The sequence below is a fragment of the Meles meles genome, chromosome 19, assembly GCF_922984935.1.
Source record: "Meles meles chromosome 19, mMelMel3.1 paternal haplotype, whole genome shotgun sequence".
In the NCBI taxonomy this organism is placed as follows: domain Eukaryota; kingdom Metazoa; phylum Chordata; class Mammalia; order Carnivora; family Mustelidae; genus Meles; species Meles meles.
In genome coordinates, this window is record NC_060084.1 from 40,211,580 (window position 1) to 40,223,155 (window position 11,576).

At 44.1% G+C, this 11,576-nt stretch overlaps 1 protein-coding gene across 6 annotated transcripts in view; it reads left to right on the forward strand.

Moving 5' to 3' along the window:
• Positions 1-9,895, forward strand: part of DPY19L3 (dpy-19 like C-mannosyltransferase 3) — a 70,640-nt gene extending 60,745 nt beyond the window's left edge. For 5 of the 6 annotated variants that reach the window (XM_045987481.1, XM_045987483.1, XM_045987478.1 and 2 more), the window contains 3 exons: positions 2,127-2,259; positions 4,503-4,661; positions 6,095-9,895. In XM_045987481.1, the coding sequence (XP_045843437.1) occupies positions 2,127-2,259; positions 4,503-4,661; positions 6,095-6,256 (454 nt within the window). In that variant the 3' untranslated portion in view covers positions 6,257-9,895. The remainder of the gene's footprint in view (positions 1-2,126; positions 2,260-4,502; positions 4,662-6,094) is intronic. The other variant, XM_045987482.1, reaches the window with a different exon arrangement.
• Positions 9,896-11,576: the final 1,681 nt, after the last annotated feature.

Genomic DNA, 11,576 nt, shown 5'->3' on the forward strand with positions numbered 1-11,576 from the left:
GTGTCTGCCGCAGTTATAAAATAGGTATATGCTAGAAACAGCTCTGTGCATCGCCCTGATGGGGACTCCTGTTCTAATCCAAAATGGGGATGTGAAGGCAGTCTGAAGATCTGAATGGCTGCTCTCAGCTCAGCCGCCGGGTTTGTCATTTGTGCAGAAAGGCCAGCTAGGGACCCTCTAGGCAGATAGACTGTAGAAACCAGGATAGGTCAGCCACGGTTAGCTTTCGCTGCTACCGCATGCTCCGCCAGACGGGGAGACCAGACTTCACTCCTTCCTGCATTCTACATCTGTTCAGGCCAGCGGCCCCCAAAGACAGCCACTTTGGGGCATTATTTATTGTGGTGGAATCGTTTAAGCCAGTTAGGAGCATACAAAAGGAAAGACTGTGGGTGGGAGTAGGGAAAACGTTGACATTTTCTTGAATTAGTATTTGCCGGCGCTCACTCTCCTTGGCAGTTCTGGCATGCTGTGGTGAGGGCGGCCCAGACCAAGTGTTTCGGAAGTGCCAGTTGAATTAAACTAAGTATTTGTAAAACCTCCCGCTAAGGAGCACTACACCTTCACGTGTTGTCATTGAAACCCTCGTGTCCCCCTGACTCCATGGGGCAGATGTCAAGAATTCCCTGTAAATTGCCAGTTCAAGGGAATAGAGTAAATATCCGTTTGCTCCTGAGCTCTCCTGGGTCTGCTAGTTAGAATGCTCACAACCTACCCAGCACGGCCAACCACACTGGAAACTGTTTTCTCTTGGAATCCACACCTTAGGCTCTGACATGAGTAATGTGTCATCATTGAGAACTGACTGAGAGTGTCATTGTTAGAAAAAGGATCCTGAGGTCTTCAAGTAAATTATTTGTGAATTGAACTGTAGGGTATCTTACCCATAGGCACCCTAAGGCCTTTGTTGGATGACATCCATACCACAGTCTTAGCATTACGCTGATGTACATGACCATCCTTCTGCCACAGGGGAATTTGATGGTGGCCTCTCTTAGAAACGTAGCACCACAGTAAGTTTCTGCCCTGATCTCCAAAAATGCTGAGGAGGATGGCCTTTCTACAGAGCATGTTGAGTTTTAATATTCAGTTAGACTCCTCAAAACTTTCTCCATCTTTTAACTCTCCCTGGCAGGCCAAGGATCCTCTTTCTTAGCACTGGAAGGGCACATGTGGCCCATGGTGTTCTCAGTGGGCCTCTGAGGACGCGCCGCATTGAGAAGGGTCTGTAGAAAGGCACACATATCCTTCACAATAAACTGACACCTTGTCAATTTGCAAAGGGACTCCCAGGTTCCCAAAAATATGGAATTAAAATCAACTACTAAGATTCTTCTTTTCCAGGGAGAGAAGGAAAAATGCTCTTACTGTAGCCAGGGAGTCTTGTCCTTCATCCTCCACCCTTGTCCCTCACATCCCACAGGGAGGCGGAGAGCGAGGTCATGATTTAGTAATGTGAGAGCACCCACGTTCCTTACGCGTTCATAACTGGGACTAAGGAAATACTTGTGTTTCCACATAGAAATTGTGCATATCCCCGTATTGAGTAACAAATTACTAGCTTTTTCAGAATCCTCTGTGTTCTTTTGTTTTTATGAATTCTTTTTTTTTTTTCCTGGAAAGTAATTTATCATAATATCTGTGATCTTTTTTCTGGTCTTAAACAAAAACAAGTTGGAATTGACTTACGATCAGCTGCAGTTTCTGGCCTTCTAATTTGTTTCACTCTCGGCAGCCCTTTCCTGAAGTTTAATACAAAACACAAGTCTTCTAAGTTCTTTTTTGTCAGAATCTGCCCCTCAGGGGCCAGAGCAGGACAAGATTATGGGATTTAGCCTGGAAGATTTCCAGCCAGGAGATGCCCACATCCTAAGACCATTCCTTGTAAGAGTAAAGCCAGCAGAACAGTGAATGAGAAGTCTCCCAACTGTTGTCAAAAACAGACGGAGAAGTTCCTGGTGAAACAATTTGAGTGCAAATGCCAAGGGGCCTCCTGCATTTTCCCTGAAGTCTCAGCCCTTTCTGAAGCAGCAGCCCTGTGATTCTGGGAGTGCGATGTTGTGTTTGTTGTTGTCTGTGAGGAGATCTTAGCCGGGAGGCTAATTCAGACTCTTGAAATCTTTCAGCTCTAACACTCCCCGGAAGGCCGTGTTTGCTGGGAGCATGCAGCTGCTGGCCGGAGTCAAGCTGTGCACCGGAAGGACCTTGACCAACCACCCGCACTACGAAGACAACAGTCTGAGGGAGCGGACCAAAGCGGTGAGGGCCTGGCGGGCGGGCGGGCCTTTCCTCCCAAGTAGCTGATCAGGGCAAGTCGGGCCTGAAGCCCACAGGGCTGGTGGCTCCTGAGTCTAGGCTTTGCCCTGCCCCATGTCCACTAGAGGCATCCAGATATGTTCCTCTTGGTTAGAGGAATCACGGAAGAAAAACAGCTTGCAAAGTACCAGAAAGAATATTTGAGAACAAAGCTCTCAGCTCTTGAATCAGCGAGAGAAGGAAAAGGAGTAGGGGCACACTGGTCACTTATTTTATGGACTTTTGTGTTTGTGTGTGTGTGTGTGTGTGTGCATGCGCGCATTAGTTGGTAATATGGCCACATAGTTCCAACTTCAGGATAAACCAGTGTTCTTGGTGAAAAGTGTACACCCCAGCCCTCCGCCAGCTGCTGGCTCCCCTCACAGGAGACGATAGTGTTACTGGTTTGTTGTATATCTTTCCATGGGGATTTTATGCGTATACAAATGTGTACACACACACACACCCCGTATTCATATTCTTCCCCTCCTTTATGGACAAGTCACACACAGCCTCTTGGTTTCTTTGGCCCTTGTAGTTTACACTCATTCCAGATCAGTATATTAACAGCTTTCTTGTTTTTAAGCCTACAGAAATTGTGTTATGCAGATGTAGCATATTTTATTTAACAGTTGGGTTGTCTGCCTGTCTTTGGCAATTATATAAACAATGCTCCTGATGGTAAACGTGCATACATATCGCTCTGCACGTCAGGTTCTCAGAGGTGGATGCGCAGGGGCAGAGAGCATGGGCGTCTGTCTCTGAGTAAGACAGACAGTCCTAAGTCACTGTCTGGACAGACGGCACCAGTCACGTTCCAGTCAGCGCTGCAGGAGGCCACCTGTTTCCCTCAGTCTTCCCCAGCGGTGGCTTCCAACTTTTTAATGTTTTTTATCTGTCACTTCTTAATCTTAGTAGCTGAAAATCTGCTGAAAAGTCTTGTTTTGGCCTGAGATTTAGCTAGCCTAAAAGCTCATGATTTTTACTAAATCCCCTGGATTTTATGAGAATATCTGAACCTAGAGTCCTACTAAAATGGGAATTTTTCAGTTGGTGCAAGTGTTCGAGATCACCCCATGTTAGCTGGAGGAAGCAGGGAGGGTCCCTGGCTCCCCACACCCAGAGTTCAGCGGGGAAGTGGCCTGTGTGGCTGGGCCTCAGGGGAGGGGCGGAGAAGCCAGGGCAGGTCATGGGGCTCCTGCATGCCACCACCTCCAGGACCCCGCCCGTGTCTGGGGATCCAGGGTTGTGCTCTCACAAAACTGACATCCTGAAGGTCCTGGTGCCCTTCTGCGGTTGTGACCTTCAAGTCCTGGGAACACCGTCGGCGCAAGGCCCCTGCTGGACTCTGGCGAGGATGGCCCTGCGGTGTCAGCAGCAGAGGCAGACCCCTCGCTAGTGGAGCAGAGCGCCCGTCGTACAGCTCCCTGGCCCTTGGCGCCCCGTCTCTTCAGTCACAGACATGTCATTAGAAATCAGTGTGTGGGAAGGGAGTCGGCAGCTCTACCCTGCACACACGCAAGATACCTAGCCTTTCCCGATGCCAAGTCACGGAGCACGGGGCGCACGCCATCTGTGTCTTCGCACGAGGGATGTGACGCTGGTGATGAGCGGGAAGGACACACTCCTGCTGAACTGCCGCTGCGTGCCGCAAGTTGCTCTCGCTCCAGGAAGGACAAGAGAGAGAAGTGTGGGGCCTCCTGCTGCTCAAGCGGGGGGCAGCCTGGCCCCGGGACCTCTGGTGGTCCTTCTCCACAGCTGAGGTGGTCAGAAGCCGGCGCTCCTTACAGGCGTAGTTACCCCAGCCCGTGCCATCATGTCCAGTGGCCCCTCTTGTCCAAAGATCTTTTTAAAGGTAGAGAGTGTGTCTGACTCCACCGCGTGATATACCTCCAGGAAGCAGCCTTCAAGTTGGCACCTGCGATCAGTAACTCCCAGTGACACGTTCTAGAACCCTGTCTCTTGAGTGTTTAAATCCAGATGTATTCAGCATGATGCACTCTTCCTTGTCGCAAGGCTGAGTAATGGCCGTGTTCTTCCGGCAATCCCACACTGCAGGCCTGCGGGCGAGTGAGGTGCCACGTGGGAAGAGTGTCTGGGTCTTCGGCTCAACCCCTGTGGGACGCTACCACGTCAGATCCCCCTCCAGTAGCTCCCTGGCAGTTGAGTGGTATTTCTTCCTCTTCCCCTCTTGTCTCGTCTTGCAGGTTTATCAGATTTATGCAAAGAGGTCCCCGGAGGACGTGCATGCCCTCCTGAGGTCCTTTGGCACTGACTACGTCATCCTGGAAGACAGCATCTGCTACGAGCGAAGGCACCAACGGGGCTGCCGGCTGCGGGACCTGCTGGACATCGCCAACGGGCACGTAAGCCTGTCCCCTTGTCCTGGGCGGGGCTTCTGGAGACAGGGGTCTGCTCTGCAGCTCTGTACGGGACAGAACAAGGTCATGAACCCAGTACCCAGCTTCACCGCGCCCTGTGGGACTCCAGGCTCTGGCACTTCAGTGACGGCCACGAAGGCTGGTGAGGGGACAGATGAGGGGGCTTCAGGCCCCAACCTCCTGTCAAATAGAGCAGCTCTGTCTTTAGGTGATTGTGACCCGAGGCACTACAGAAAGCCCATTTTTTAAGGCATTGCTGTTAAAATGAAAAACAAAACCTCAACCTTTGAAAACCGATGCTCCGAAGCAGCGTTTTTGGCTGGCACGTGCATGTGACTGTGACAGCAGGGCTCCCTTCCAGCTGCTGCTCCTGTCATTGTCTCCTTTGTCCACGGGCACAGTGCCACAAAGATGGCTCTCTGTAGCCAAGCCTCCACTCCAGAGCAGAGCAAGCTATTTCTCCCTCCTCTCCTGAGGAAAATGTTCTTGGAGCTATGCCAGCTCTCAGATTAGCACAAGCAGATTTCCTACCTTTAAGAGGTGACGTGTGCTGTAACTATTTGGTATAAAAGCTGACAGATACTTTTAAAAAATGAATGGGGAAAAAAGGATATACCTGGCCTAAATCTCAAAAAAAATAAAAACAGTTGATTGTACAGAATTGGAGATTCAGAACACCTGAGATCTACTCTCATGGCAAGTTTCAAGCGTGTGGTTCTAGTGTCTTACTTGTCGTCCCTGTGCTGTACATAAGAGCCGTGGGACTCAGTTGGCTAATAACTGCCCGTTTGTCCTTTGATCAGCACGGATGTGTTCCTCAACTTGACTGTGATGATCATCTCACCATGTATACGTGTATCAGACCATCAGGTTGTATCCCTTAACTGTGCACAGTCTGATTCGCCAATTACGCCTCAGTAAACCTGGAGGAAAGAGAACGTGAGATTCAAATTTTCGCCCAAGGAAAGTAACTGTCCCTAATGATCTTGAATTCAGAGGATAACAGACCAAGGACATGCATTTAGATTTTGATCCGTGTATAATTTTTTCCAGCTAGGCCATCTAATGAATTGGAGGACTTCCTCTGGTCATAGTCATTCTTCTCTGTACTGCATTTTTGTGAGAGCAACAGTGTGGTACATTCCTAAGAACAAGGAGATCCAGGTTCTACTTCTAGCTTTGCTGTTAAAGGTGATCATCGTGTGATAACCAGCTCCCCTCCTGAGCCTTGATTTACACTTCCGAAGGGGAAGGGGTGGACCCGATAATCTTCCAGTAGCTGCTGACGTTGAATAATACAATTTACGTTCACCTAACATACCACTCTCAAAGAAACCCAACACCTATTCCTACTTCTCTTGTCTCCTATAAATATGATTTTTGCCCTCAAATTGTATTTGGTTTTGTTTTGGCTCTAGATGATGGATGGCCCAGGAGAGAACGATCCTGATTTGAAACTCGCAGGCCACCCCCGCTTCTGTGAAGAGATAAAGAGGAACCTGCCGCCCTACACAGCGTACTTCACCAGAGTGTTCCAGAACAAAACATTCCACGTTTACAAGCTATCGAGAAACAAGTAACCAAGGTCTCTGTTCCGCCTCTATTTTTGATACGTGAAAGTCCATCCTAATGAAACTCAGCAGTAACATTTCATATGTCGTTAAGTAGCCTGTAGCCTGTACCACAAAGCTGTGATATGAGTAAGTTGTAGAGATGTTTACACAAGCGTTACCGTCCTTGATAGTATCTTACACAAGCTTCTGTCTTTTTTATCTTGTTTCATTAATGTTCTTTAGCCTAAAGGTTCTCAACTTCCTAGGAGTGGTCTAGAATTTCATTGCTAGGGAGAACGCCAAGTGGGCCATGGTGGCCTGAACAGCCACACATCATGGTGGAAATCCAGAAGCTGTTCAGGATTGAAATACTGTTAATTGACTTCAGACAGTTAGGGTAGAATCAAATTAAGGGGATGCATAATTAACTTCTTTAGTGTTGTTTCACTAGTGAAGACCAATGGATGGCTTTTTAAAAAGCTCCTTATCGTCCTGTTTCACCTAAAAATTTTATAATGCTTTCCAACTGTCATGCTTTTAATATTTTTTTAAATCATGTTAGATCTTTGTATATATCTAAAACTTTTCATTGTGCACTGTCTGAAATGTAAAGTTTAGTGCTTCAGTATATGTTTTGTGTGTGTGTGTGTGTGTGTGTGTATGTGTACGTGTACGTGTGTACGTGCATGCGGGTGCATGTTTTAATGCTGGATACAGAAAAGTGTGACAAATTCCTTATTGTAAGTCATGAAAGGAGCAGAAATGTGATGTAGCCATGCAGGTTTTGTTACTGTTTAGTGTTATTTTAAAATCTATTGATACTATCTAGCCTATTCTGCAAGTAAGAAAATTTTTCTTCATTTCTTACTCATTTAAATTTACTGGGTTTGCAAAATTTTCTAAACTTTTTGTTTTTAGCGTTTGTATTTTTTACAGCCTAGAACCTTGCAAAGTCTGAATATTTTTAAAACATTCTATCTTACTAATTCACTAATACAATATTTTTGGCAGAGAGCATTTTCATACCAATTTGATTTGTGGTCTCCAATCTTACTGTGAGGACCTGGGTAGTGTTATTCCTTTTCTTACTAAAAGGTAACCAAGTGCCTCTAAGTCATGCTTATTTGTAAACAACAAAGAGGATCATGTATACCTGTTCAAAAGTTTTTTGATAATTGCTTTTATAATTAATTTCTAATGAGGGGGACATGTAAAAGTTGCTGATAAAAGCATATTGCACATTTAATTAAATCAAGATGGCTAATGAAATTAACTTTCTCCCCTGTTCTTGCCAGTTGGAAATGATGTAAAGGTTTCTCCTTGCAGTTGTAGGGAAGTACATTACCCGAGACATCAAAATAGATATATCACGTGTTCAAATTATTTCACATTCAGTTACTACTCAATAAACGGTATTCAAAAAGAAATGTTACACTGTCATGTTGGACTCCAGGATACTCGGCTTTTTTATCAAAACTTAAGTAAAAAAAAAATTTGACACTGGCTGGGTTACTAGATTATGCAGCTGAAATTCCTGAATTATGTCTTTCCTGTATCCTGTAATAAGGTTGGAGACCACTGCAGTTTAGGATAATACAATAATAAAACACTTTAATCAGTACTAAAATTGTAATTAAGCCAGTAATGATGCATGCCTGGTGTGGCTGACAGCATGGGTCAGTTCATCCTTCAGCGAGTGCCTTACTCTTAGTTGAAATGAAGCACATGTAAGGTACGTGTTAGACCACATAGTTTTGTTTTTCAAGTCCTCTATTACCTTCTTGATAGATTTCCGTTTTATTTCAACTCTTTCTAGATGCACTAGTCTAAGCATTTAAGTATATGGAGCCTCAGTATAAGAAACATGTACTTAAATTTGTATGCTGATCATCTCCGCCTTGATGGCACACAGGAATCTTTTTCTCCTAGTTTAGGTGCCACTGTTGCCAAGACATTGAGTGTTGAGTCTTCAGTGAAAAATATGAAGTGCCAAAAAAAAAAAAATCTTGTAAGACAGAATCCATGCATACACTCTTTCCAAGACACTGTGACCATGTAGAGCATTTTTCTTTTCTGATGACCAAGTCTGTCAACAAATCATGTTAAACATTCTTCGTGCTCATCAGTTTCTCTTTTATGACCTTCTTGTTGGAGTCCACAGGAGGAAAAAGGAAGAATGACTGACTCCTGGCCTGCTACCAAGCCAGAGCGCACCACCCGGGGCCTTTGCTTCCCACCACACAGATCCCTGTGGCTGTGGTCATATTTGGTAATAGCCTCAAATTGTGGCTGTTGTTTTTTTTTTTATGGATAAAATAACCACTTGATTTTGCTTCAGAGTTAGCATTCAGAAGAACCTCGAAGTACAATAAGTGCTCTTAACAGTCCTCTGCTTACGTGACTCACCATTCCCTGGCAGTCTCCATCCCTCCTGTGAGCTGACTGACCAGACCACTCCCCGTGTCCCCTCCTGCCCGTGCTCCCTCCTGTGTGCTCTGTACCTGTGCCAACTGCTCTTTGCCAGTTCTCCTTGTTGTGAGGACACAGTTCAACACAAACCTAGGAAATAGGCGTGCAAAAAGCGGTTTCTGTGAACATTAACTGGAATGCTTTGGTCAGGTTTGATAAAGGTTGAGTGGCTAGTAAAAATTGCTTTTAAATAAATTAGGAGTGGTTGGGAAAATTCTAAAATACTGGGAAAACATAAAATTCAAGAAAATTTCTGAGCTTTGATTGCTTCATAGATTAAAGTACTCACTCCACATTTAAAAATATCTAGACTGACCAGAGGTATTAAAATGTACCATCATATTACTAGTATGATTTATGCAAGCATAGAACTGGAACCATTGAACCCTTATTGCAAAGGAAAGACCTTGGCTTCACAGCAGAAGATTAGCAAATGAATGGACAATTATATATTTTTAAAGTTATGATTCCCTACTTGAATCTACTTACTTCATTAAATGATTTCATTAAATGACTGATAGTGATCATAGTGGCTAATAGAGATTCTACTACAGTTGAAAGGTTTCAGTCAGTCTTTCATTACAGACTTAAGAAATAGGGATTCATTTCAGATATATGAGCCAGGAGCATAATTAGGTGTTATCTAGGCCATCTGTTGTCCACTTAGAGATTATTTTCTTGAACTTTGTGAGGTCGGCTAGGGGTATGTGTGTGGATGTGCATGCACGTGTGCGTGTGTGTGGGGCAGGGCAAGGACAGATGTAGATACTTCCTCTGGTCTGCATCTTTTCTTCACAACTAACTAAAAATGTGTATTCTGATTCCATGGGAACTTTGTCTAAGATGTACCGGTTTTAGCTCATCTTTGGCAAAAACCTACCTGAGTTAACATAAAAATACTCCATTTTTAAAATTTCATTTAAACCTTGGAATTAATAGGAAGACATTCTCAGATCATGTATCTTGGTTAATATGCTCCCAAATGCTTTATATATGACAACCTTTTGGCCCAGAAGAGAGTGCTTACCTGTTATTGGAAAAAACTTTCAAGATGAGAGCGGCTTGCTTTCTTGTGGCAACTGGCAATTGACTTTCTGTATTTAACATCCTCTGGGTAAAATCTTACAAAGAGCTTTTATAGTTTGTTGTACTGAACTGTACGGAGCTTATATACTAAATAAAGCCTTTTAAAGTACACAAGATGAAGTGTCTTTCTTTTCTTTGAAGGTCAAAAACCAAGGAACCAGTTCCTGAAGTGTATTAAATACGTGCTACATGGAGTCTAGTCCTTCAAGATAGATAGGCCAAGGTCTTGGCTGGACTTGCTAATGGCGTAGGAATTTATTTTTCATGGAATTTGGTTTGACAGTTCATTACTTGTTTCACTTGAACCTCAGATTATAGTTTGTATTTCTAAAGAGAAGGCTGCTATCAGCAGAATTTATCCTCAAAGAGGTAAATGCTATTTGTTTTCACCTTTGGAATTGTTTCTACTTGTTGATTAATTCTCAGTTTTCAGTAATTGAGGAAGATGGGTGGTAGTCCACATTTTGGTAAGAGCTTGTACATAAGTGTATTCGACTATTAATTGTTCAAAGCAGATATTGAAATTCCAAGCAGAAATAGAGAGACCAGTGTACTTCCAAATAGAAGAACCTGGCTGTGGGGTCTCAGATATTTTGTGCTGACTCTTAGAAAGCTCTTAAGCTCTTGAGCTGAAATGGCCTCTAGCATAGGAAGAGTTATAAACAGTACGATAAATGAAAGGTTCAGGATAGGAATGAACTGAACAGGGAATGGTTTGGCATGTGACACCAGGCACACAGAAGATGAAATGCTGTTTCTCTGCCCCTTCTTTCAAAAATGGCATCGAAACTCATCTCAGACCTTTTCAGCTAATTTAATACTCAGAAATTGGCTTTATAGTGTTGTTTTTGAAGCGCAAATAATAGAAAAATAGTGTAATGTGAAATCAGTGTAGTGGGTTGCAGCCAACATCAGAAGACTGAGAGAAAGAAAGGGAAAGGAGAAGGGGAAGGGGACAGCCCATATGGGGAACGTAAGTATTGTTTTGTGCAGCAGTTGTTTGTCATACATGTAGGCATGAATGAACTGAGGTGCCATATAAAATGTATTTCTTAGTGTTTGAAAACCAAACCATTACAGCAAGGAGTATTCTGGGAGGATGGCATCTTGAACTTGGCTCTGGCCTGTCCCCCAGCTCTACTCTAGTAAACCCTTTGAACAGTGATAATATTGAAGAATTATTACACATTTTTAGGTGTGATATAGACTTGTTATTTTTTTTAAGTCCTCCTGTTTTAGAATTTATACAGGCATACCTTGGAGATATTGCAGACTGGGTTCCAGACCACCACAATAAAGCAAACATTGCAATAAAGTAAGTCAAATAATTTTGTTAGTTTCCTAATGCATGTAAATGTTAAGTTTACATCATACTGTAGTCTATTAAGTGTGCAACAGTATTATGTCCAAAAAAAGCAATGTACATCTGAGCTTTCAGCAAGTCTTAATCACTGATCACAGATCATCCTAAGAAATATAATAAGGCCACTGGGTGGCTTAGTCACTTAAGCATCTGCCTTCAACTCAGGTCATGATCCCAGGGTCCTGGGATCAAGCCCCAAGTCAGGCTCTCTGCTCAGCAGGGAGCCAGCTTCCTTTCCTCTCTCTCTGCCTCTCGGCCTACATGTGATCTCTGTCTGTCAAGTGAATAAATAAAATCTTAAAAAAAAAAAGAACTATATTAAGGCCACTGGGTGGCTCAGTCAGTTAAGCGTCTGCCTTCAGCTCGGGTCGTGATCCCAGGGTCCTGGGATGGAGTCCAGTGTTGGGCTCCCTGTTCACTGGGGTGGGG